Source organism: Ovis aries, chromosome 5 (genome assembly GCF_016772045.2).
Source record: "Ovis aries strain OAR_USU_Benz2616 breed Rambouillet chromosome 5, ARS-UI_Ramb_v3.0, whole genome shotgun sequence".
Classification (NCBI taxonomy): Eukaryota; Metazoa; Chordata; class Mammalia; order Artiodactyla; family Bovidae; genus Ovis; species Ovis aries.
In genome coordinates, this window is record NC_056058.1 from 14,900,367 (window position 1) to 14,926,789 (window position 26,423).

The following is a 26,423-nucleotide window of genomic DNA, read 5'->3' on the forward strand; positions in this document are numbered from 1 at the left end:
TGCTACCGGGGAGGGAAGCTGAGCCTGGGGGCGGGGAGAGCGCCCAGACGGGCCCGAGGGAGCTGCTGGTCTGGGGCCCAGAGCCCGAGGGGAGAGGTTAAGGATGGAAGGCAGCAGCTGCCAGACCCCAGGAAACCGCGTCTCCAACTCCCTCGCGGCCCCCCGCCCCGTCTCCCCCGGGACGCGGCTGCAGCAGGCGGGACAAGGATCAGCTGGCTGCGGACTGATTGCTCTGTCCTGGGCTGCTCAGGAGTCTTCCAGACCTACTTGAGATGTGTATCTGCTCTGGGCATCCCGGGGCAAACTCACTTCCGAAGCTGCTTCCGCTGGTCCTTCTCCCAGGAGAGACCTTGGAAATCAGGTGCGTTTCTGCCAGGGAGAGAGCAGGGGAAGTGGAGGGTCCCGAGAGCCAGGGGCATTTGGAAGGTCCCAGACTTTGGATGTTACGTCTAGAATTAATGACTGCTCCCCCCGCCCGCCCCGCCGCCCCGGCTCTCTTCATTTTCTCATCCTAAAACGGTGGCGGTGGGGCTGGGGATCCTGCCGGGGGCGCCTGGCGCGCACATAAGTATTATTTGCTCTGTCGTGTCTGACTCTTTGTGACCCCATGGACTGTAGCCTGCCAGGCTTCTCTGTCCATGGGATTTCCCAGGCAAGAATACTGGAGTGGGTTGCCATGCCCGTCTCCACGGGATCTTCCCAACGCAGGGATCGAACCCGGGCCTCCAGCATTGCCGTCAGGTTCTTGACCGTCTGAGCCACCAGGGAAGCACATGACATCCATCAAATGCTGGCCCATCTCTTGATGTTTGGGAGACCAGTAGGCCATGTGCTGCTTTCCTTCTGACATTTGAGGAAATGGCATTTCCGAGAGGCTGTCGTCTGCCACACAGTGGGGAAGTGGCGGAGACAGAAACCTACCCTGGGAGAGCCTGGCAGGACGGCGTGCACACCCGGGTATCCCCGCGCTCCAGGCGACACACCGCATCCTGCGCGGAGACTGGAGTGCCGCGGCGCCTCCTAGTGGCCACATCTGGGAAGCAGCCTGTTTCTCAACCGACGGGCTTGGTGCCTGCAAACCTCAGCAATGCCTCCAGGGCACTAGAAGTGAAGTCAGGACGACACCCTCGCCCCCTACCTTGTTGAGGGCGTCAGAGGAAGCTTCTGGGAGGAGGCGACTGTTTTTGCTGAGACTGCGAAGTGAGCTGGAGTTAACCAGGTGAAGGAGGAAGGGGAGGGTACACCTGGCAGAGGAAAACAGCTCTAGCAAGGCCCTAAGATGGAAAGATTGGTGGGGACTCAGGAAATTTCAGGAGTCCAGGGCTGCTGGAGATAGCAGAGTGACAGGGAGTGTGATGGCTGGGGTAACGGGTGCCAGATTGCGTTGCTTTGGGAGTCTCTGTGAGAAGCTGTATTAAAAAAAAAAGATTATTTTAGGTTCTGTTGGGTCTTCCTTGGTGCACCCTGCTTCCTCTAGTTGCGGCGAGTGGGGGCTACTCTTCTCTACTGTGTGTGGGCTTATCATTGCGGTAGCTTCTCTTGCAGAGTATGGGGCTGGTCCGCTTCTGTGGTTGCAGCACGCAGACTCTAGCCCGGGCTCAGGAATTGTGGTGCACGGGGTTAGTTGGCCCACGGACATGTGGAATCTTCCCGGACCAGGCATCTAACCTGTGCCTGCTGCACTGGCAGGCGGATGCTCAACCACTGGGCCACCGAAGAAGTACAAGAAGCAACTGTATTTTTGACCTAAAGTTACTGGGCTCTAGTCTGTGTTGGTACAAGTCCCCTTTGGGCTGTTGGGGCCGACCTGTGAGGGGGTGTGGCCGCTTCCAGGGTGGGGGGATAGATGAATGGGACCCCCCCACCCCCAGGGCGCGCGCGCGCGCGCGCACACACACACACACACACACACACACAGCCAGGCACGGAAATCTACACAAGACAGAACTTTATTGATGGAGGGCTTCCTGGTGAGGGGGTGTGTGGGCCCCAGGGCAGGGCCTGTAGCACCATCATGGGGGTAGCCTGGATGACAGGGTCCCCCTGGGGCAGGCAAGGCAGAGAATGGGGTGGGTCTTCCCAGCTCTGCCTCCCCCCGCTAGCTGGTCTGGTCGCGGGCAGGGTGTCAGGGAGGTGGTGCTAATCCCCTCCCCCATAGCGGACATAGATTTCCGCCCCCCCACCCCAGCTCAGAGTGGAGGGGCAGGGCAGTGCTGCGGGGGGCAGGGCACCGGCTGACCCCCTCCCCACCCCCACTCTTCACAGTACGTATTCCGATCAAAGGCGGGTGTTGTGTAGGGGGAGCTCCCTAAAGGTGGGTGGCAAGAGTTCTAGGGAGAGCAACTGTTCCCAACTCAAGCTCACCCTGGAGGTGGGGGTCTCTCTGTGAACTGGGAGGTGCGCAGAGGAGGGGCCGTGGGCGTGGCCAGCCCCTCTCCATTCCCTTACCGCCCCCCGACCCCCCGCCCCTAGTCAGGAGCCCTGCAGGAGTTCCCAATAAATAACTTCCAGCTCCATCTCACCATTCACTCCCAGTTCCTGCCCCCTCGGGCTCCTTCAGGCTGGTCAGCGGCAGGCCTGGTTCCCCCCACCCCCAGCCCGCGCACATCCAGGGCTCGCTCCGAAGGCCGAGCGCCCTCTAGCGGCCCTGGCAGGTTTTGCAGCACATCTGGCGGAAGTAGGCTCTGCTGCAGAACTGAAATTTCAGCACCAGGGGGCAGTAGGCGACCTTGTTCACATCCTTGCACTCTGAAAGGGGCGGGAGAAGAGGAAGGGGAGGGGAATCTGGTCTCAGCACCGCCCCCCTCCCCCGTAGGGCGACCAATGGCTGCACACCGTTTCCTAGCTTCTCTGTGCCTTGGCTTCTCAGCTCTCAAAGTGGGGCTTCTAACAGTAACCGTGTCACTAGGCTCTTTATAGAATTTTGAAAGAGGGTGAAGGTCTGGGGCTTGGACACCGTGTTAAAATCACGAGAAAAGTGTTCCTTTTCCAATTACCAGTTTGGCGTATATAACCCTTGTTCGTTTCCCTTTGTCACACACTGGGGACCTTGAACTCCAGTGTGGTCCTTCCTCTCAGGGTATATATGTGTATTCTGTGTTCAAGGGTAGCTGACAGTCTGTTCCTGACAATGGACCAGGGTTCCCACTTAGCAGTCACTGATGTATGACAGAGCCTGGGCTAATAAAGGGCTTCACGTGGATTTAGTCTCTCTCCTTAAGGTGGTACGGAGAAGGCACTGGCGACCCACTCCAGTACTCTCGCCTGGAAAACCCCATGGACCGAGGAGCCTGGTAGGCTGCAGTCCATGGGGTCGCGAGGAGTCAGACACGACTGAGCGACTTCACTTTTAACTTTTATGCATTGGGGAAGGAAATGGCAACCCACTCCAGTGTTCTTGCCTGAAGAATCACAGGGATGGAGGAGGCTGGTGGGCTGCCGTCTACGGGGTCGCACAGAGTCGGACACGACTGAGGCGACTTAGCAGCAGCAGCAGCTTAAGGTGGTATTACCTCCAGTGAATATATTAACACATACCACCACTCCTCTGCCTCTTGACAGATAAGAAAACCAAGACACAGAGATAGAAGATGAATCCAGGCAGTTTGGTCCCAGTGCCTGGAGTAAGTAACCTATAGCTCTCTATGAAATATACATTTACTTAGGTAGAAAGAGATGGGTATATTTAGAGCAGTGGTTTCCAAGGGAGGCGGTTTTGCCTCCCAGGGGATATCTGGAGATGTCTGGAAGCATTTTTCGGTTTTCACCAATGGGAGGAGGGGTACCATTGGCATCTAGCAGGGTCAGGGATGCTAAACCATTGACAATGCACAGGGCAGCCCCCAAGGCAAGGAACCATCTGGCCCCAAACATCAATAGTGCCTGAGGCTGAGAAACTGATTGAAAGAAAACATCAGGCGGATAATGTAGCAGATCCCTTTCATGGATCACAGCCTTGTCATGGTGAAGGGGTTTGCATAACCATGAAGTTATGAGCTATGCTGTGCAGAGCCACCCAAGACAGGTCATACTGAAGAGTTCTGACAAAATGTGGTCCGTTAGAGGAGGAAATGGCAACCCACTCCAGTATTCTTGCTGTGAGAACCCCATGAACAATTTGAAAAGGCAAAAAGAGAGCCCCTCCCGCCCCCAGATCAGAAGGTATTCAATATGCTACTGGGGAAGTGAAAGGGTTAGTCGCTGTCTTATCCAACTCTTTGTGACCCTGTTGGACTGTAGCCTGCCAGGCTCCTCTGTCCATGGAGTTTTCTAGGCAAGAATACTGGAGTAGGTTGCCATTGCCTTCTCCAGGGGATCTTCTCCACCCAGGGATCGAACCTGGGTCTGCTGCATTGCAGGCGGATTCTCTGCTAGTCTGAACCACAAGAGAAGCTCACACTGGGGAAGAGTGGAGGGCAATTTTTCCATGGGGTCGCAAAGAGTCAGACACACCTCAGTGAGTGAACAACTGCAAATGTCATAGGTGGAGATGAACAGGGAGGATCAGACTCAAGGAGGTGGTTGAAGGAATAACCTGAGTTTGGGCCCCCAGAAAAATCAGGTTCCTACAACGCCCGGCACACAGTGGTACCCAATACATGTTGGCAGGCAGGAGATGATGAAAGATGGTCTGGAGGTGACAGAGAAAGGGATGTCAGTGTTTGGAGGCACTCTAGGGACAACGGTCAGGACCCTCAGCTCTCCTGTCTATGGCACCCTCTGGACAGGGCCCTCCCAGTGCCCCTAGGCCCCCCAGCCCCACAAACCTTCCAAGCCGTCCCCCGGGGGCGCGCTGTCACACTTGGCCTCGCACTGCTGTGTGGCGGGTGGCCGCAGGGCCTCGGCGCACTCGCGCGAGGGCTGCCCGGTGTGGCTGGAACAGCGCACGGGGCGCTGCTGCTGCCCGAAGCCGCACTGCGCAGAGCACTGTGGGGAGTCGCCGATGAGCGTAAGCGCGGCACTGCCGCCCACCCTGCCGCCCCTGCCCTGGGTCCCCGCTCGGCAGGGTGCACGCGCCTACCTCGCCCCACTCGCCCGCCACCCAGCGGGCCGGAGGGCAGCGGCGCAGGTTGCAACGCATGGTGGCTGGTGGCTTGGCCGCGGGCTGGCAATGCGCGGGGGGCAGCGTGGCGCGGTGATCTGCGCTCTTACAGAGGACCACGCGGTGGCGGAGGCCCGGCCCGCAGCTGGGGGTGCACTGCAGTTGGGAGAGGGCGTTTCATGCTCAGTGGGCGCCCTGCTCCCCACTTTAACAAGAATGCTGATTCAGTGGGAACGGAGGACGGTATAGCCAACTTTGGACCAATCACGGGGGCCCACTAGGGCCAGCGGGTGGGGAGGCGCCTGGTGGGGCGGCGCCCGACGTGGGGCCACCCCGGCCCTTCCGTGTCTGCCTAGGGAGTAGAGGGTGGGCTGCGGGCGGGAAGTGGCGGCTGACCTCCGACCAGTCGAGGGCGGCCCATTCCGGCGGGCAGGCAGGGCCGTGGCAGGCTTCCAGTACTGGGGGGCGCGGCTGCGGGCAAGCGCTGTCGTCCAGCGCCTTCTCCTCGGCCGCCGACACGCGGCGCTGGCACACGACGGAGCGGCTACGCACGCCTGCATCACAACTGCGGCTGCAGCGCGACCAGTTCCCTACCACCCAGCTGTGGGGGGAGGGGCGGTTTGAGACAGTAGGCAGGGCAGCACCCTGACCTCCGGGCACTGGCAGGTCCTCCTGGCCACCGGCATCCTATGGAAACTGGCACCCGAATGCCTGCTGCGCCCGCCACCCCACACACCAAACTCAGAACATCTTTACTCTGGACCCGCACTGGGGGCAGGGAGCACATCAGGGAGCACCACTGCTCTGAGTCTGACTCTGGGACACCGCTGTCTGCACCTTAGGGAGCCTTGGCTCCTCTGATCCCAGGAGCTTGTCGCCCCGGCCCTGCAACCCCGCCGGCACTCACTCAGGTGGGCAGGGCTCCGTGTTGCAGGCACGCTGCCTCTTGGGCAGCTTGCTGTGGGCGCTGCAGTGGTGGGGGGCCACGGCGGAGCTGTCCAGCTGATTTCGGCACTCTACAGCCTGCACCTGGCTGCCTGGGGGCGGGTGACAGGCCCGCTCAGCCCTGCCTGGCCCAGAAGGTCAGCCTGGTGACCAGAACCTGCCCCGTCCCATCCCACTCCTGGGTCTCACCGCCTGCACACTGGGCTGAGCACTTGGTCCAGGGTGCGTAGTGCCAGGAATAGGGAGGCAGTGCATCACGGGCAATGGGTGCATTGAAGCGGTAGCGGAGGGCAGGCAGTTCAGTTTGGGTCAGTACCTGGGGTCGCAGCGGTGGGGGATGGGGGGGCGGGGGAGAATCAAATAGAAGCCAAGTTTGTCCCAAAAGGATGCTAATGTCCTCCTGCACCATGCTCCCAGCCCTGCCGTTACCATGACGATGAGAGATGCATTAATGGGTCCCAGGGCTTCTAGGCTCTGGGACTGATCCGGCCCTTGTCGGAGCTGAAAGGTGGTTCCGGCCAGGGGCAGGCGGTGGGGCTGGGGGGTCCCAGGCAGCCCCTCCAGCAGCAGGGACTCCTGGTCTCCCTTCAGGGCTGGGGGAATAGCAGAGAGGTCAGAACTCCAGCCACACTGATACCCCCGCTAACCCCCAGTCCTCATTCCCCCACCTCTGGCTCACCCAGGTGACTGAGGGAAAGGTTCAAGTCCTGGATGAAAATGTGGACGGAGCCTTTGGGGATCCAGACGACTTCCTCATACCCTGGACAGGGGAGTTCAGGTGTCACCGGCTTGGTCTGTCCCTGTACCTGCCTGCCCACCCCACCCCCCACTCCTGGTCCCTGATGACAGCAGTTAACCATTACTGTGCTAAGCGCTGACAGAGAGGCCCACTGTGTCTCTGGCTCTGTGAAGCAGACATGTCATCATACCCACTTTACAGATGACAAAACTGAGGCTCAAAGAGATGAAACAGCTTGCCCAGGTTTTATAGCTAGAAAGTGGTTCAGCTGGGATTTGAACTCCAGCTTTCTTACCTCTCAAACCACTAAAATGGTCCAACCCACCCCCACCCTAAGACAAGCAGCAGGACTGAGCTTTGGGCAGAGGGAAGAGGGTACCATGGGGTTCCTGAGCCACATACGGTGACTTGATGGTTTTAGCAGTCAGAGTTAGGTTGCAGTGGGCTCCATCACTTACCACCTGGATGATCTTGGGCCCCTGTGGACCCTCTATCCTTGCCCACTTGCATCCCCCATGCATACTAGTTTTCCTGCCTGGACCCCTACATTGTCCCCTGGAAGCCACACTTGGCCTTCAGTGCCTGTTTGGGCCCTTAACACTTTCCCACTGTCACCGCCCCCGAAACACTCCCTGGGGTCTCCTTCCTTCAGCCCAAGGCTGGGAAGCCCTCGAGTTCACCACACCCTGCAGCTACCCTTGCCTCTAGTAAGCTTTGTGGTCTAGCACAGACAGCCCCTCAGGCCCCCTGGAGAGTCATGCTCTTGGCTCCTCGGGATGGCATGAGACCCTCCCATGGGGCATGGGAGAGATTTAGGTACCTACCCCTGGGATGCTTTCAGTGCGAAGGTTTAGGCACCAGAGCCCAAGCCAGTTCCTGACTGTGACCTGGGGCACTACTTCTGAATCTTTTGGGGTGAGCTGTGCCCCCAGCTGCCAAATGGGGGAGTGTGGGAGGGAAGCTGGGGTCTCTCACCAGTCCCAAGTAAGGCTGGGCTGAAGACCCCCTCGATAGTCTCGCAGGCACTCCCGTCACCCCCGCACACTCGGCACTTGTCCTCTCGTAGGTCGGAGCCCAGGACACGGTCACAACCTACGTGCTGGGGAGGGCAGTGGTGGGGGAGGGGGAGTCAGGGAGCCGCCTCCCACCTCCAGCCACCCGCCTCCCCTGCCCTCTGTCTGGGAGTCCCCTCCACCTTGCACTCGCCGCTGACACAAATGTCCACTGTGTCCGGGCGGCAGGGAGTCCCGTCCACCACAGCTGCTGCCCTCTCCGTGTAGAAGTTGAAGCCTTCTGCTAGGCATGTGAGAGAGCAGGCCTTCACGCCCCCTGGGGGGCACAGCCCCATTAGACCAAAGGCCAGACCCCAGACCCAACGAGGATAGGCAGGCTGCACAGAGGAAGTGGGGGTCCCCACTGTTTAGTTCAGGCACTCATGGGCACTCTGGTTCCTTGGGAGACGGGCTGCTCAAAACAAAACCCACGATCCTGCCTCCACCTGCAGCTGCCCCCTCCACCTCACGACCTTCTCAGTCCCCTGCTCACCTCCCCGGTACGTCTTCCATGTGTAGAATTTTCCACGAAAGGGGACGCTGTCAAATTCAGAGCACTGCATTTCCCTGAAGTCCTGGGAGCCTGGGGGACAGTCCTGGGGGGCACCAGAAGGAAGAAGTCAGGAGGCCAGGTACAGAATGTGGGGGGATGTAGTTAGGGCAGAGGCCCCAGGGCTGGAGAACTCATGCTCTGAGACTGGAGGCAGGGAAGCCAGGGAGGAGGCCCAAGGGACAGGTGCCTCAGCAATGGGGGTAGGTGACTCATTCGAGTTTGTGGGCAAGCTAAGAATGACACCTGGGTTTCTGGTTTCAGACCATGGAGTCTTTCTTGAGAGAGCGGGCCTAGAAAGGAGTCAAGCACACTCTTCATGAGTGTGTGGGACTTGTGGCTGAGAGTTTTGGACAAGAGATAGTGGACCCTGGTCAGAAAGGAATGCAATGAAAACTTGGCCACTGAATTGGCAAGGAGCACAGGGTCAACTTTGGGGCATGGGTGGGGCTTTGGTGGGGAGCAGAATTGGGCAGTAAAGGAAGGGGCCCGTTGCGGCTGGAGAGGGTTGTCAGGGCCAGTTATTTCCACGTGGGAGATGCATCTACTGCAAATATGTGAGCTGGAAGGAGCTGGGACCCAGGACGGGTGTGGGGAAGGCCCGGAAAGGAGTGGGTGGCCGCTGCAGGTTCCAAAAGAGATGGTGGCCACCCGGTCAGAGCTCATTGGAAACTGACTTATGCCTTTCTTTCCTCGTGTCAGAGGGACCCGGCTTGAGGTCCTGGGGGAACTCGCCTCGGTGTTGCAGGAGCGGTGCCTCCGTCTCTCGCCCAGGCAGTACTTGCCCCCGATGGTCGGCCTGGAAGCGGGGGGCGGACAGGAGAGAAATGGGGCAGGGGGAATAGGGGGCAGGGGCCGCCAGCCTCTCCTGGCAGAAGGGCCTGAAGGCTGACCTGGGGCTGTCGCAGTGTCGGCTGGAGGAGGACACGCCGCCGCCGCACGTCCGGCTGCAGTCACCCCACGGGGTCCACGGGCCCCAGGCGCCGTCCACGCCCTCCGGCCGCGACCCGAAGGGGACGCAGACCCGCTTGTAGCACCACTGCCGGTGGGATGATGAGGGGGTGAGTCGGACTCTGCAGTCTCGAGGCCTTGGCGATCATTCCCACCCCCTCCCCAGCCCCACAGCCGGAGCTCTAAGCCTTCCGGGGGTGAGGCGAAAGGGGAAGGATGGAGGTGGGGTCCGTAGACCGGGATAGTACAGGGTAATATTGGGGCGTGGCCTAAGCACAGTCCCCAGCAGTGGGCGGAGCTAGTATTGAGCCAAGCATGCAGGGCGTAGCCTGGGAGGGGTGTGGCCTCGGACAGGGGGCGGGACCTGCAGGCAGTGGGCGTGACCAAAGCCGATGGAGGGCCGCGGCGGTGGCCCAGGCCGGTCGAGGCTCACCCCCTTGTCGATGGTGTGTGTTTGGCACAACGTGCCCTCGGCGGCCGGGATGCTGTTGGTGATGCACCGGTTGCTCTTGCTCAGACACCACAACTCGCTGCAGACCTCCTGCGGGCCAAGGTGCCCGCTCAGGCTCGGACCCTCCCTCCCACCTTCCTTGGGAGAACCCAGGAGACCCGCTCAGTGGGGCTCCAGCCTTCCTTTCCTGGGTTTCTTTTTGCAACCACTGGCAGGGTATAGGAAGGGACCTCTTCTCGGGCTATAAGCAGCACTTATCAAACACCTGGTGAAAGTGAAAGTCGCTCAGTCGGGTCTGACTCTTCACGACCCTATGGACTATACATACAGTCCATGGAATTCTCCAGGCCAGAATATTGGAGTGGGTAGCCTTTCCCTTCTCCAGAGGATCTTCTCAACCCAGGGATCAAACCCAGGTCTCCCTCATTGCAGGCAGATTATTTACCAGCTGAGCTACAAGGGAAGTCCTATCAAACACCTAGGAGACCCTCAAACTCCCTTAGGCACTATATTCCCCATTTTACTGTGGGAAAACCAAGGATCAGAGAGGTAGGGTCACTTGCTAGAGGTCACATAGCTACTAAGGAGGCAATCTGGATTCTATCCCAGAACTTTAATCGATCGCTGGGTCTCCGATCTAATCCCTCTGTAGTTCAGCACCTTCTTTAGAAGCTAAGTCCTGTCCCACCCTTGCGACCCCATGGATTGTAGCCCAAGCCCATGGACTGGGCTTTCCAGATGGCACCAGCGGTAAAAACCCTGCCTGCCAATGCAGGTTAGATGTGAGAGACACAGGTTCGACCCCTGGGTTGGGAAGATCCCCTGGAGGAGGGCATGGAAATCCACTCCAGTATTCTTGCCTGGAGAATCCCACAGGCAGAGGAGCCTGGCAGGCTGCAGTCCACGGGTTCACAAATAGCTGGACACAACTGAAGTGACTTAGCACGCAGGCCCTTCTATCCATGGGATTTCTGGACAAGAATACTGGAGTAGGTTGCCATTTCTTTCCCCAGGGGATCTTCTCAATAGTTTCTAGAAGGAAACTTGGGACCAGCTGAGGAATAAGGAGGAAGGATGCTGGATTTCTTTTTAGAGTGGCAAAAGCAGCCCACCTTGAGAGCTGTGGTTCTGAAAAATCCAGGCTTGATGATGGCTCAGGTCAAGGGCCCTGCCTCTAACTTTTTATTCCCCCAGCAGATGGTTCTTATTGTTTCCCCAACCTAAACTGGGGAAGCTCCGCAAAGTGTTAATCTATGAAGGGTTGAGAGGGGATAGGGCCAGGCTGGGTCTGTGTGGAAAGCTGCTCTAGTTCTCCCAGTGAAAAATCAGCCCATCTTCTTCCTGAGTCTTACTAGGGCTAGCCCAGACCCCGGCAACACACTCTGGTACTCTTGCCTGAAACATCCCATGGACAGAGGAGCCTGGTGGGCTACAGTCCAAAGGGTCACAAAGAGTTGGACACGACTGAGCGACTAAACACACAACACAAAGACTCTGGCAGCAGGTCCTGTCCATGGCAGGAAGCTGGATCAGTCCCAGGGAGCCATTCTGACCCTTTAGGTCCAGGTTAATTAATATCCCTGGACAAGCCTTACTGGGTTCAGGTGTGGCCAAATCTGACCTTCTAGCCTACATCCTGTTCATTTCCCAGAGTCTTGCCTCTGAGAAATGGAAATCCTTCTTGCCTCATTTTACAGTCACATGTAATCTTCTCTTTGAACCTGATCCTCCCAAGCTTTGAAGATTTGGGATTGGACCCATCAATGGCTGTAGGAAGGGACGTTTCCTGTGTCAGCCTCTGAGAGACAACTGCACACCTATGAGAAGCTTACAAGGTGGTCCTCAAACTTGCTCCCTCAGAGGATGCTTCTCATCTAAAGACTCAGCCTGGGGCTTCTCTGGTGGCTCAGTGGTAAAGAATCTGCCTGCCAATGCAGAAGTCATGGGTTCGATCCCTAGTCTGGGAAGATCCAACATGCCTCGGGACGACTAAGCCAGTGCGCCCCAACTATTGTTCCCGGGAGCCGCAACTTCTGAGCCTGTGTGCAGCAATCACTGAAGCCCATTCACCCTAGAGCCTGTGCTCTACAACAAGAGAAGCTCCCTCATTGAGAATCCTCAGCACTGCAACAAAGAATAGCTCCTGCTCGCTGCAACTACAGAAAAGCCCGCACAGCAATGAAGACCCAGCACAGCCAAAAAATACAAAACTAAATAAAATTACTAAAAAAAGCAAACCAAAAACACCTCAGCCTGGTTTTCTGGCTTCACTTGGGTTATATTCTCCTGGCCATTTGTTAGGATATGACAGATCCCACTTCTGACACCTCTTAAGAGAATTGCCTAGTCTAGCTCTGTTCATCCTCTTTTCTACAAGGAGGTGCCATGGTAAGAAATGAGTCCTGGGTCTCATTTAACTCTGGGAGACTTTAACTCCCCCACCGATTTGCAACACATTCCCCTCCTCTGGGCCTTGCCTGTAAGATGGGCCTTGCCTACATATGGCTGAGAGGCATGGGACGACAGACTCAATACGAAAGGGCTTGCACAAACACCTTGTTACGGAGTAATAAAGGCCACAACTACCTCTGGACCATGCCTCAGGCCCATCTCTTTACACGTATTAACTGAGTTACATGTAGTCAGTTACTTATCCCTTTGCCAGGAGGGCCCAGAAGATGTTCCTTGGAAAAATAAAAGGAAAAGTCTGTTCAACATACAACCAGCAATGGTCCATGCTTGATAATTTGGCACTTCCTCCACCTCCCTACCTCATTATAAAATTTGGATTCAGAAAAAAAGCTTGACTCAAATACCAGCTCCGCTATGTTCTCTAACTGTGACTTTGGGTAAGGCATTCCTCCTATTCCTCAGTCCCTCCCCCTGCAATGTGTGGCTGTTAGGACTGTCAGGAGTTTAACTGAGATGATAGGTATGGCATGCTGGATCTGTAGTGGGCATTCAGTAAGTGTCTGCCACCGCTGTCACCGCTGTGTCTGCCACAGTTAGGACACCTGGGACATAGCAGAGGCTCAAGTGGCTTCTGAATTCTTTAGGAATTCACTAGAGGCAGCCAAGTTGGGTAGACTTGGGTGGCAAGAGTGGGTTAAATATAAATGGATAAAGGGGCTTCCCTGGTGGTACAGTGGTTGAGAATCTGCCTGCCAGTGCAGGAGACATGGGTTTGATCTCTGGTCTGGGAAGATCCCATGTGGCAGCTAAGCCTGTGTGCAACAACTACTGAGCCACCATTCTAGAGCCTGGGAACCACAGCTACTGAAGCCCAGGCGCCTAGAGCCTGTGCTCGGCAACGAGAGAAGCCACTGGAACCAAAAGCTCACACGCTGCAATGAAGAGTAGCCCCCGCTTCCTGCAACTAGAGAAAGCTTGCACGCAGCAACAAAGATCTGGCACGGCCAACAATAACTAAATAAGTAAACTAAATCTTTAAAAAGATTTAATGGATTGAGGGTTTCTTTCCCTATCTTGCACTAGAATAAAGTGAGGCCTTTTAACACCTCCCTGCTCCCTGTTTTGAGTTGATATGGTCTCAGCTTGGACATTCAAACTGATCTTTTTGAGTCTTAAAGATGTGAAGGGCTGTGGCTAGGCTATTTGGGGTGAGGCTGTAATAAGCTGGGGAGCATGTTCAGGGAATTGGGGAAGGTGGGCAGGGGAGGGGCAGGCCCTAGATGAGCCGGGGGTCCCTGGTGGCTGAACAGGGAAGCCAGTGGGGCACCAGTTTCCTGGGAGGAGCTGGGAGGGCACCCCCAGCTTGCTTCTCTTTGGGTGGAGGGGGCTTTGGGAGCTAAGCCTAAGCCTCAAGAAAGAGAAGGGCGTGATCAGGAGGCTCAGAGCTTGTCCAGCTAAGGACTGGGGCCAAGAGATCTTGTGAACCAGTCAGCGGGGGATGCAGGGAACGAAGACAGGGCGTCCCTGGAAGCCTCTGTCCCATTTTTTTGCCAAGTGGGGAAGATGGTTCATCCCCTGGGAAACTATTTCCACCAAGTCTGGATGTTTGGTTAAAAATGGCCCCGTTAGGGATCTTGGGAATTTGGTCCTGCTGCAACAGAAGGGGTACCCCGCAGGTTCTCCCTAGCTCAGCCTCCAAAACAGGGGTCTGGAGAAACAAGGGGATCCCATTCTTGCCTTTGAGCACTGAGGTTGCGTGTGGCATTTGTACGACCCTCCCACCCATCTCTGTCCCCGAGCCCGCCACTGAGGCTCATATCCCTTCCCAGCTCTCCCATCCCCACCCCCTGTCCCCATCCCTCCCCGACCCTGGTGGTGGCAGGCCCCCTCCCCTCCCAGGAAGGAAAGCAGGAAGGCTCTCTCTACCCCGTATTTACACTGACGCGATTTGACTCCATGCTGGAAGCGGCACTGCTCATCTGCGTCATAGGCCTGGCCAGGGGCCACAGTTGGGTACACGAAGTCCTGTCTGGGGGGCCGGTTGTTCAGGCAGAGCCCCAGGCCCGAGCTGTGGAGAGAAGAGCGCAGCTGTCACACTGGAGGGCTGCAGGCCAAGCGCACAGGGGCCCCTGGGGAGCATCCCTGAGCATATCACCCTCCTCAGAGGCAGCCCCTCTCCCCCCAACATAAGTGTGAGACCCTGGGCGGGACGGGCAGGCGGGCGGGCAGATCCTCACTCCAGAAAGCTGGTGATGTAGTCACGGCTACAGGAAGACCACACGAACGGGTTGGTCTTCATGGTGATGTGAGCCGCCATGAGCTTCGCTGGGTCCTGGCCACGGGCCCCGCAGCTGTTGCCCACGCCGTCGTGGTTCATGCCAAACCTGGGGACAGGGGCAGCGAGCAGCTCCGCCAGGTGTCGGGCGACACTCCCCGCTCCTCCTGCCCGCCGCCTCCCGTAAGCCCGGCCTCACGTGTGTCCGATCTCGTGGGCGATGGTGAACGCCGTGGCCAGGCCGATATCTTCGTTAACGCTACAGCTTCTCTCTCGCTCGCACATGCCGCCCACTGGGGCCAGGCCTGGGGAATGGGCGTGGGTGTGGGGCGGGGCTGGGGGCTCAGGGCTGTGTCTGTCGGCTCTGTCCCCTCTGCCAGGTCCCCACCCCCACCGGGCCAGTGTCACCCAGCCCACTGCCTTCAGAGGCGCCTGAAACCCAGGGGACCCGGGTACCTAGGGTGCCGCACGGTTTGTTCTTGTAGATGCAGATGTCATAGCTGTGGGAGGAGACGAGGGAGTCAGGAGGCTGGGCTGCCTCCCTAAGGGCCGCCCTCCCCCACACCCGGCCCTTCTCACGGCTGAGTCCTGCCCCTGAACCGAAACCTCATGCTCTTCTCCCAGCCCGCCTCGGAGATGCTGGGGGGCATGAGTGGCCGACTGAACAAAGGACAGAGTGAAGGCTGCGTCAGTGCCCAAATAGACCCCCACCCGCCTCCCCACATTCTCAGGCTTGCAGCAGCCCCTCCCCTGCCCTGGCTCCCCGACAGGGCGACTGGACAGTCCTGGTCTCTCTCATCTCGCAGCAGAAGTGACCTCTGCTTGGACCTGGGCAGTCCCCTGGACCATTCGCTCCTCCCCCGGCCCCCTCCCCCACAGAAGGTCCCCCCGGAGCCTTCCTCGCCCCTCACCGCGTGATGAGCACCGCCGTGTCATGGTTGGCCACGCCGTTCTCCGGAATGGCATTGCCATGGCCGCTGCGGTTCACGATGGACTTCTGCCACTTACAAAAGCTGTCCAGGGACTTCCCGGCGTGGTGGGTAATCTCCAGGGTGGGCTGAGGATGGACAGAGTGAGGTACGCGGGTACCAGCCACCCAGGGGGCAACGCAGGCAGTGCTGAGTTCTGTGGTGGTGGAAGGTGGCGGAACCTCCCCCTCCCCCGCACCTGGTCCTCCGTGAGCAGGATGAGGCGTGTGACCAGGATATTAACGATGTTTCCCAGACTCGAGTCCTGGAAAAGTTTGGCAACCTGACCTCCAAGAAACAAGAGAGACCGAGTCTTAAGAGGGGCCCAGAATAGGAGACAAAAAGAGAAACGAGGACAACAGCTTGTATCGATCAAGCGCCTACTGTGTGCTGGGGCTCAGGCTATGCCTGCCACCCAGGTCTTCACAGGAGCAGGTATTAGCATTCCCATTTTACAGGTAAGCCACCCGATGCTCAGAGGTCAGGACGCATAGCTGGTGGGTGCTCAAAGTGGAATCCCAGTCTGGCTAAGCCTGCCTGCTAGCGTTTGCCTTTCCAACTCAAGCCCCCAGCTCAGCCTGTCTGCTTGTCCTCCATCCTCGATGCCCACCCAACAGCTGCCTCTGCCCAGAGGCGGCCTGAAAGATGTGCAGATCCAGCCTCATTCCATACTGTCTGAAGGCACCAATTTGAGCATCACCACTGGAAAGTGGATGTGTGGAGGCTGGAAGCTCTGGAGACAGTGGTCAGAGAGAAGGAGGGAGTGGTCAGAGGGGAGGTGGATGACGGAGGCCACTCTGTGCAATGACCTGAAGCCCTGAGCCATCACCATCCCATGTGGAAACTCCCCAGAAACCCTGGCAGGTTTGAGGAAACTTGGAAGCCCAAGGAAGGGAGGCAGAGCCTGGGCAGAAAACAGTGGGGTTAGGCATGATATTATGTCTACATAATAGGTCATCTGTCTGTGCTAAACTTTCTCTCTTCCTTTTTTGCTTCAGTGGAACAACAGCATCACTCATCAAACCCTGACTACGTGCCAAGTTGTCTAGCTGTCTTCCCTCCCACCACAGTTTTGTGACAGGTACTATTATACTCCCATTTTACAGAGGCAGGAACTGAGGCTCAGAAAGGTTCAGAGTCTTGATCAAGATCCAAGATGGGCGCCGACTCTGAGTCTGAGTCAGCCAGCTCACCTTGTCTGAATTTACAGGAAGGCGCTCGGGTGAGCCTTGCATGCAGAGAGATGTACTGCTCATAAGTGTACTGCTAACCTCAACAAGTACCTGCAAGCTGCCTGTTTAATTTTATACAACAAACAATTATAGGGTAAGTACTATGAGTTAGGTGCATCTGTGAGCACTTTAGCAATTCACTGCATCCACGTAGCCTTATGAAGTTGGTACTATTATTAAACCCATTCTACAGGTGGGTAAACCAAGGCAGAGGGGCAAAGTAGCTTGCCTAAGGGCACACAGTCCGAGATTGGCAAAGTTGAGATTTAAGGCCAGGTTGGCTAGATCCTGAGTTCATGCTCCCAACCACCGTGCTAGGCTACTTGTCATTAACAGGCTTTCTTTCTGACTCACCCTGTCCCCTTCCCATTCTGTTTCACTGGCATTTGATCAGTGATGGGGGGATGGTGACAGCCCTTTTCCTGACTCTGGAGGTGGGCTCCACATTTTTGGGGGTCCTTGTCCAGGGAGGGGGAGGCACTTACAATGTTCATGATGGCCAGCACGTACTGTTCCACGTCCCGGCGCCCGTGGTAGGCCACCATCATCTTGTCAGCCACCACCAAGGTCTCCACGTAGCGCTCTCGGCTGACGGAGCGCTTCAGGCCTGGTTGGCCACGCTCTGTTTCATTCCCGAGGGGCCGGGCAGGTGGCGGTTTCAGGGTGCGCAGCCACCACGGCCGCCCCTTCCATGGTTTCTCATCTGGATGGGCAATTTCTGGTCATTCTGCTGCTTGCTCTAGCTGTCCAAGGCCCTGTCTGACGGTTCATCTGGCTGTCAAACACCTCATTCTTTTGCTCTTGGTTCTACAATGGTGAGGCTGCTCCACTGTCAAACTCATTGGTCGAACAGCCATCCCAGCATCCCACGACAGTCAACATGACCACGCAGCTTCCCGACAATTCTACTGCCCAAATAGAGGTTCTACTGCCAGAACTGTGCGCTGGTACGGCTCCCTGGCCTTCTGACTGGGCAACTTTTTACTCACCCTGCAGCCCAACTGTCTGGCTGTAGAATAATTCCCCTGCCTGACAGTCTTTTCTGACCAGCTGTCTCACTGGTCATCCAACTGTGACACCACTTTTCTGTTAGTACAACCCACTGTGGTTGTGTGTCTGCCACGATATGCTACTTTGAGACTCATATATACAACTAAAAACATTCCAGTGGTTCTGCATTTTCACTGGACAGAGATGATTTTTTTTAGCTCTATGACTATTCTGGTGAATCCTTGTTGTCCAGCTGGCTCCCCCAGTGGTTCAAGACAGTAAAGAATCTGCCCACAATGTGGGAGACTTGGGTTCAGTCTCTGGTTCCGGAAGATCCCCTGGAGAAGGGAACGGCTACATACTCCAGTATTCTTGGGGCTTCCCTGGTAACACAGATGGTAAAGAATCTGCCTGCAATGTAGAAGACCTGGGTTCGATCCCTGGGCCAGGAAGATTCCCCTGGAGATGGGAAAGGCTACCCACTCCAGTATCCTTGCCTGGGGAATTCCACGGACTGAGCAGCTTGGCAGGCTATAGCCCATGGGGTTGCAATGAGCTGGACATGACTGAGCAACTAATACTTTACTTTCTTTCCCATCCCCTAAATATCTGATGTTATAACTGTCCCCCTGCACATCTGGTTGTAAATCTGATCTTCCAAACGGTGGTTAAGTTCTCCTGACATTTTCCAATGTGCAACTGCTCCAGTATCTGCTACGACTATCCCACTGCTTAACTGTCTGATCAGATGATAATCCCACAGATGGATGGTTTTACCGCACCTGGCTGGCTATCTGGCTGCCTTTCTCACTCACTGTTGGGCCATTCGACTCTGGAAGTGACAGATGGGCTGTCCCACTGCCTACTGCCCTGCTGACCATCTGCATTGCTCCCTGGATGCAGCTGACCTTCCAGGTGGAGGGATGCTGGCATGCACCTCTATCTTGAGGCACAGTATTGTGCAGGACCTCTGCCCAGCCCCAGACAGACAGCTGTACCTCTCACTCCACAGGCTGTGTCCAGGTGAGGGTGACGCAGAGAGGAACGCTTATATACCACGTGGGGGCCACTCTCTTCCGGTCCCCGGCGCCCCTTGGGCCCCCCATGCAGGGGCTCGATTAAGTATTCTTCTTCATCTGCCACAATCAGGCCGTGCTGGGGGTTGGGAAAATGGGACAGAAGGTTCGGTCAGGTTCTGGTTTCCAGGACCCCTGGGACCCTATCTCTGTCATTATGATTTCATCCCTTCTATTTTACTTGGTTTACGTTGCTACTGCCTTTTCAGTTTCTTCAGATGGGTGTTCAGCTCATTCATTTTCAGCCTGACCTAAGGCTACACATTTTCTTCTAAGCACTGCTTTAGCTGCATCTTAAAATAGCTAATCCTCTTGGTTAGCTCAAAATGTTTCAACAACTCCCACTGAGGGGGACTTCCTGGTGGTCCAGTAGCTAAAACTCTGCATTTCCAAGGCAGGGGACCCGGGTTCGATCCCTGATCAGGAAACTAGATCCCACGTGGAACAACTAAGAATTTGCATGCTGCCACTAGAGACCCAGCATGCATGATGAAGACTGAAGATCCCGTGTGCTGCAACTAAGACCTGGCGCAGCTGAATAAAGACAGAAAGGAAGAAAGAGAGGGGAAAAAAAAAAATTGGAATTAAAAAAAAAACCCTGTCACCGTGATTCCTTCTGTGACCTATATAAGTGTTTTCTTAACTCCCAAGCTTGCAGGCGTTCCGCCCTATCTCCCAGAACCCTCCACTCACCAGGCCCCCGCAGGTGCTGATGGCCACGTGGGAGCTGCTGGCCTGGCCCTGCAGGTGGCCTGCGTAGAGGCAGTGGGGCCGGGCGGCCCTCTGCCAGGCCAGGCCTTCTCGAGTCCAGTACTCCACGGACACGTGCCCCGCCAGGAGGCGAGGGCTGTGGGTCAGGTTTAGCAGGAAGTGGGTGCTGGGTGCGGCCACCTTGTAGAAGAGACGGGACTCTGCTTGAGGTCCCGTGCCCCGACGCTGCCTCCGGGGGGCCGGGGGCGAGAAGGCCAGCAGCGCCCCGTTGTGGTCCACTCGCGTGGGGAAGGCGATCTCATAGCTGTCTAGACTGGACAGGAACTCATCTATGGGTGAGGGTCAGAGGCCTGGGGTGGGCCCCGGGAAGGAGCCCTGTGTCCTGCCTGCTTGGCTGCAGGGTGAGTGAGGCTGGCTTCAGTGGCCCCTGCATCTGGGTCACTGGCCGCAAGACTGGCCTCACGGACCGCAGGGCCTCCCCACCCCCCACGATCCCCGTTCAGTTCCTACCGCCACCCCCCACCCTGGGTTGGGCCTACCTTGAGACCGGAAGGCGTGTGTGACCTCGAATGCGAGGCCCAGCCCCAGGGCGAGGGCCCAGTGGAGGATCTGGCAGGCGGGAGCCATAGAGGCCACGTGTCCACATGTCTCTCCCCAGCCCCGGCTGCCGGCAGCCCACGCAGCGCTGCCTTCCCTGTTCACAGCCTGGGCAGCATCACGGGCTCCTGGGAGGCGAAAGGGTGGGGAGCTGGGTCGGCAGGGGGGGCGGGGCCCTACTGCTGGCTGGAGCAGTGCCAAGGTCTCTTGCCAGGTGGACAAGGGCACCTGTAGCCAACCCTCTCCCCACTCCAGGTTTGAAGACTGAACGCATCTCTAGCTCAGTAAACTCCCTCCCTTTCCCCCCCACGCCCTCAGCATCCCCCTTATCCTCTTAGGACAGCCGAGGATCTTGACTCCACGAGCACCTACTATGTGCTGGCTACTGGCCAAGCACATTCAGCTCCACGATAACCCTTAGGATTCATTCATCAGGTGGTGACTGTATAATATAGGCTTCCCTGGTGGCTCAGGCAGTAACGAATCTGCCTTCAATGCAGGAGACACAGGTTCAATCCTGGGCTGGGAAGATCCCCTGAAGAAGGGCATGGCAGCCCACTCCAGTATTCTTGCCTGGGGAATCTCATGGACAGCGGAGCCGGGTGGGATACAGTCCATGGATAATATGAATATAGTCCCTGCCCCACTCCCCCCTCAACCCATGGGACTCAGTCTCCCAGGAGCAAGATGACCAGTAAATGAAGAGACACATGATTCAGATCAGGGCATGTTCTTTATGAGAAATAACTGAGAGGCTTGGAAGTGGAAGTGGGAGGATGAAGAGACAGGAGAGGGTCTGGAGGAGCAGCAGGGGCAAAGGTCCCAGGGGCAGGGAGGAGCTTGGTGCGGACCCACGACCCCGAGGGCCAGCGCAGGAGGACCACACGGGGGGAGGGGGACTGGCCTGGGACACGTGAAGGTTGGTCAGTGTGCATTTTCAACCCAGAGATGACCCAAGGCCAGTGCCTGGTGCCCCTCCCACCTTGGGTGAGGGGTCCTGCCTTGGGAGTCTCTGCCACGGGTAGCACCACTCACCCCACCCTGCATCCTGGTCTCTGTTCCTGTGACCTCTCCTCCACCCTACCCTAGCCTGGCCCTTAGTCCCGCTTCCTCTAATTTCCGAGTCTTCCTCGAAGCTCCAGGCCTGCGGGGCAGGTCTGTTTCTCCAGCATCTACCCTGGGCCAGCCTGCCACAGACACCGCTCGGGGCCACCGCCCGTGCCAAGCCTTCCACCCCCTCCTGTCTCCGCCCTCCTCCTCTGTGCAATTTCCCCCTTAATCACACACTGTCTTGTTTTCTTTGCAGCCTGGCCAAGTCTGAGAGTTGATCCCCAAACAGAGCAGTTCAGCTCCTGAGGGATGAAGCCAGATAGATGCTGACTTAGAAGCTGACCTCTCCCCCTCTTCTGATTGGAGCACCCCCCAACCCAGTGATGGGGAACTCACTCTCAGCCTTTGTGTTGCTCTTTTCAGACAGGCTGATGTTTACCCCAGGGGTTTCTTTTTCCCCCTCTTGTTTACCTTATGGGGGCTTCAGTTGGTGGCGCGGTGTCGAACCCTTGTGCGGTGTCGAACCCTTGTGTGCGGGTCCCTCTGGGCCTCAGCACCTCTTCTGGGAGCCTGGACAGGGTGGGAAGGGGCAGTGAGGAGAGTGGAGCTGGGGCTGCAGTTCAGGGGTCACTGAGGACACCTTCTCCCCAGCCCTGGTCAACCTCCTTTTGGCTTTCATTCTCCCTTGGTTCCTAGCCCTCGTTCCCCCAAAGTTCCCTCCTCCCCCACTTCTGTCCCCCTCTCCCACCCCACCCCCATCTCCTCCATCCCTGACTAGCTCTGGGATTCAAGCCCTCCCTGTGTGTGGGTCCCCTGAGCCCCTGCCTGCCTGAACCACCTCGCCATGTCCAGGTGGCAGCATTCTCACTGCAAATGAGGCTGGAGCCGCTTGGCCTCCCCCCAGTCCTGTCTCTCTCCTCCTCCTAGCACTGCCTGGCCTGGTAGTCCTCATCTCGTTCCTCTGAAGCTGGGCCCCTCTCCCCAACAACCTCACCGGCCTCCGGTGCCTCCAGCTCAAGGGGGTGTGGTGGAGAGGGTAGAGGACCCAGCACTGGTGATGGGTGGGGTGGGGTGTGGGTTGGGAGGAACCTCGAGGAGGGTACAGGTATGAGGTGTCTACCAGGGGGAGGCCAGCATCTGCAATAGGGGGACAGCCTGTGGGGGGCATGAACAGATTGGCTGCTCTGGAGCAGGGAAAAGAGGAGGCCTGGGGACAGGTAGAGGATTCCTGAGCCTGATCCTCTAGGGGTGGGGGCAATAGGAGGTCAGCAGGGGGTCTCCCCCAGGCTGCATGTGGGGGGTGATCACTCGTCTGCGACTGGGTGACTTTGTGTGTGGTGTCTGGCCATGTGACCCTGTGCGCGGCTGCAGGAGTGTGTTTGTGTGTGTGTGTGTGTGTGTGTGTGTGTGTGTGTGTGTGTACCCAGGCCTGGCCTTCCCCCCAGCTCCTCCTCCTGGAAGGCAGGAGGGAGGTGGCCGGCGTGGGGGAGGGTGCCAGCTCGCTGGAGGCTGGGGGAGGAAATGCCGGACGGAAACCGCCTCTACGGAGACTCCATCCCATCCTGGGGATCCTGGGGGGGACCCCCGCTGCTCTATGCCCAGACTCCAGAGCCGAGCTGGAGGCCAGGGCCACAGAGCCTCCCAGTGGAGGCCAAGGCCGAGATGGAGGCTGCCCGAGGGCAGAGGCCAGGCAAGAGTCCCTGCCTGGAGAGGAGAGCAGACAAAGGCCCAGCCCGGGAGGAGGCCGGCACCCAGGCACCCGGTGGGTACGCAGCCAGCCGCTAATTAAAGGCCCTGAGTCCCTGGCTGGAGATACCAGAGACAGACCTCAGAGGCCCCAGTCACCAACTCAGGGGAAGTGGGCGGCGCCCCTCCCACACCCAGACACACACACACACACACACACACACACACACTGGCAATGACACACACACACACATATACAGAGACTTGAGGGTGATCATACCTGTGCAGCAGGGGGACCAACAACCAGACACCCCAGACCCACAAGATACCCCCTACTCAGTACACACGCACACATCCCAACACCCGAGACACAACCACACACTCCCCAGATCTACGTGCATACACACTCATTCACACACACACCCCACAGACAGACACACACCCGGGCCTACGTGCACAGACACGTACACACTCAGAACAGACCAGGAACACACTCACACAGTCCTGCTAACCTTGAGACCCACCAGATGTATGTACCCACAGGCATTTACACACTCCTTACACCCTGACACACACAGGGAGACACGCCGGCAGATGTGTGCAAATACACACTCATCGGGACACTTACCCAGGAGACACTGAACTCCGTGCACACATTGGCTTACACTCACACTTCCGCAGACACACAACACCCACATCACACATCACACACAAGTTCAAACACAGCCAGACATTCAGATTTTCACGTAGGCACACAGGTGCGGACACACGGCATTTATACAGACGTGGATATTCACATCCACACACACACACGCACACAAGGAGCAAACAAACCCAGACAGGAGCTCCCAGGACCTCAGGGGCGCGCTGCGTGTCGCACACGCTCAGGGACATCACACACCGCGGCGGCCCCCACGGCCCGACGTCCCCAGTCCCGAGGCCCAGGGCCACCCCCGGGCTGCGACGCGGACGCACAGGGTCGCCCGCAGCCCCCCGGCCCGCCGCGCCCCGCCCGCTCCGTTACCCGCGGCCGGCCGCCCGCCCGGGCCTCCGCCTGCTGTCCCGCCGCGGTCTCGCCGGCCCGCGCGCAGGAAGGGAGGGAGCGAGCGCGGCGGCGTGGCCGGGGGAGGGGGCGCGGGGACGGCACTTCCTGAGCCGCCTGCCAGGGTTATAAAAAACCCCCAAACCGCGCGCCGCCAGGACCCCGCCCGCCGCCGCCCGGCCTGGGCCGCGGGCTGGACCCGAGCCAGGGCCCCGGGAGCTCGGGCGGCCCCGCCCGGACCGGCGCCCCGCCGGGGGGGGCGGGGGAGGGGTGGGGGAAGGGGGGGTGACACGGTGGGGGCGGGGACAGTGGGCGGGGGCTGCGAGCGGAGTGGGGTGGAGGAGTGGGGGAGGGGAGGAGGACTAGGGTCCGGGTGTCGGGAGGGAGGGAGAATTGGGTAGGGGTAAGGGAAACGGGGAAAGGGGAGCAACGGGCTGGTCGGGGGAGGGGGAGATGGAAGGGAAAGAGGCGGGGCAAGGGGGAGGAGGCAAAATCGGGTGGAGGGATCAGAGGCTGGGAAGGGGGAACAGGGAGGGGGAGGGGAGGGCCCACTCCCTCGCTAGCATCCACAGCGTCCGCAACAGCTGTTATTTATTGAAGGCTCCTCCTCGCTCAAGCAAGCATTTATTGGGCGCCTCCCGTGTGCCAGGCACAGTGCCCAGGGAGGCTGGATCCATCTCAACCTGCTCCCGCCCTCCCAGCTCTCCCCTCTGGGAGTTTGACCAGCCCTAAGCCTGGGCGTGGCCTGACTGGGCCCATTTCACAGAAGAGGAAACTGAGGGCAGACAGTAGGGGGAGAGTGAACGCTCTCTGAGAGGAGGGGCCCTGTGGGTTTTGGATACCCCTGGGTCAATGTGCCATAGACGAGCTAATGCATGAACAGGGGTGACCTGGAAGGTCAGAGCAAGGTTGGGATTCAAACCCTACGTGGTGGGCTCCCCCTCAGGCCTCTGGGCGCCTGTCCAGGAGGCTGAAGCTCCCGGACAGGACGAGGCAGTGACCCCTAGACCTCACCATTCCAGGTATTTTCCAGGCCTGGCCCCCAGGGAGCTATGCAGAGGCTGGGCTGGCCTTGCCTTTGGCCTCCTCAGCTTCCTCATCCCTGGGTGGCTGAGGGGGCCGGTAGTAGCCTTTACAGGGCCGCTGGGGGAGGGTTTCTCTCCATAGTAAACTTGTTTTTGCCTTGAACTTGGAATGACATATCAGGGCTCCTGCATACAGTAGGTGCTCTGTAAATACCACAGTCTTCCTGGAGCTCCCACCAAGTTGACCTTCCACCTCCATCCCATCCTGTCCCCCCCCTCCCCCCCAACCCTGCCAGAGGGGAGGGGCAGCCCGTCCTCCTGTTTGCTACCCACTCGCGGCAGGGAGGAGCAAGTCTAAATGAGCCCTCTCTGCCTGTGCCAGCCTGACCCTCTGTTCCCCTCGTGGGCCTGTTGGGAGCTCCTCCTGAGCTGCCTTCTGTTTACCTCTTTCTCCATCCGAGGTGGGGGGTGGCTGCCTTTGTCTTCTCTGTTTGCCCTGATGCTTCTAGCTCCTCCTTTCAGCCCAGTCTGGTCCAGCCACAGGCCCTTAGTCTGCTGATGGGTGGCCACCAGACAGCACTGAGAATTTCCGAGCTGCTTTCAGCCGGGAGAGCTCCCAGGCTCAGCCACTTACTAGCTGTAAAACCTCATAATTATCTGGGAAACTGGCTCTTTGCTTACATGCCACAGGCCCACATGTCCTCTGGGTGCTCCTTCTCCCCACTAGGTGTGGTCTGGGTAGGGCGTGTAACTTGGCTGTAAGCCACACCCACATCCCATCTCCTGGGTTCCTGGACTGATGGGAGGATGGGCAGGCAAACCACCCTTAATAAGCTATGTCAGGGCTTTTGCGTGGAATCCTGGGAAACAGACTTTTGTAGCATTTGAAACTGAGTCCCCATCTTAGGGAACATGAACTCAATGGACATGAACTTGGGCAAACTCCGAGAGACCGTGAGGGACAGGGAGGCCTGGCGTATTGTAGTCCATGGGGTTGCAGAGAATCGGACATGACTTGGAGACTGAACAACAGCCCCATCTTAGACAATGGGAGAGACGTCCTGGAAGACTGAAGCCAACAGGCTTGCTTGTGGCTGCCAAGGGAGAAGGGGGTGGGGGAGGGAAGGATTGGGGTTTGGGATTCCTAGATTCAAACTGTTATGTATAGGATTGATAAACAACAAGGTCTTACTGTACAGCACAGGAAACTATATTCAATATCCTGTGTTAAACCATAATGGAAAAGAATATGAAAAAGAGTGTATGTATATATAACTGAATTGCTTTGCTGAATAGCAGAAATTAACACAAGACTGTAAATCGACTATGTTGTTGTTACTGAGTCACTGAGTCATGTCTGACTCTTTGCAACCCCATGGACTGTAGCCCACCCGTCTCCTCTGACCATGGGATTTCCCAGGCAAGAATACTGGAGTGGGTTGCCATTTCCTTCTCCAGGGGATCTTCCAGACCCTGGAATTGAACCCACATCTCCTGCATTGGCAGGCAGATTCGTTATCCCTGAGCCACCAGGGAAGCCTAAATCGACTATGCTTCAACTAAAAACAAACAAACAATGACTGGGGCCACCAGGTAGAGGAGGATAGTAGCCTCAGGGCCCTCATTTCAG

The 26,423-nt window shown here is 57.7% G+C and overlaps 1 protein-coding gene and 1 long non-coding RNA gene across 7 annotated transcripts; one reads left to right on the plus strand and one right to left on the minus strand.

The window, feature by feature from the left end:
- Window positions 1-32: 32 nt before the first annotated feature.
- LOC121819604 (uncharacterized) lies at window positions 33-19,292 on the plus strand. 4 transcript variants are annotated; one of them, XR_009600639.1, is made up of 3 exons: window positions 33-361; window positions 11,427-16,465; window positions 16,595-19,292. It is a non-coding gene; the product is annotated as an uncharacterized LOC121819604 (long non-coding RNA). The 4 variants fall into 4 exon arrangements; XR_006059863.2 differs by having other exon boundaries at window positions 15,641-16,465; XR_009600640.1 differs by lacking the exon at window positions 33-361 and adding an exon at window positions 369-1,219.
- ADAMTS10 (ADAM metallopeptidase with thrombospondin type 1 motif 10) lies at window positions 1,932-25,518 on the minus strand. 3 transcript variants are annotated; one of them, XM_060415518.1, is made up of 26 exons: window positions 25,238-25,518; window positions 21,512-21,610; window positions 19,933-20,118; window positions 19,376-19,722; window positions 18,605-18,761; window positions 17,102-17,319; window positions 15,584-15,667; window positions 15,328-15,473; window positions 14,873-14,916; window positions 14,616-14,721; window positions 14,379-14,525; window positions 14,068-14,209; window positions 9,643-9,819; window positions 9,221-9,366; window positions 9,063-9,126; window positions 8,271-8,373; window positions 7,921-8,054; window positions 7,701-7,824; window positions 6,666-6,746; window positions 6,416-6,579; window positions 6,176-6,302; window positions 5,949-6,078; window positions 5,438-5,642; window positions 5,021-5,197; window positions 4,767-4,926; window positions 1,932-2,748 (listed from the first exon to the last, which is right to left on the minus strand). In XM_060415518.1, the coding sequence occupies exons 3-26, from the start codon at window positions 20,018-20,020 to the stop codon at window positions 2,639-2,641; spliced, it is 3,381 nt and encodes a 1,126-aa protein (XP_060271501.1). In that variant the 5' UTR covers window positions 20,021-20,118; window positions 21,512-21,610; window positions 25,238-25,518; the 3' UTR covers window positions 1,932-2,638. The 3 variants fall into 3 exon arrangements, with proteins under 3 accessions (XP_060271501.1, XP_027825561.1, XP_042105973.1); XM_027969760.2 differs by lacking the exon at window positions 25,238-25,518 and adding an exon at window positions 23,751-23,804 and having other exon boundaries at window positions 9,712-9,819; XM_042250039.1 differs by lacking the exon at window positions 25,238-25,518 and adding an exon at window positions 23,751-23,804.
- Window positions 25,519-26,423: the final 905 nt, after the last annotated feature.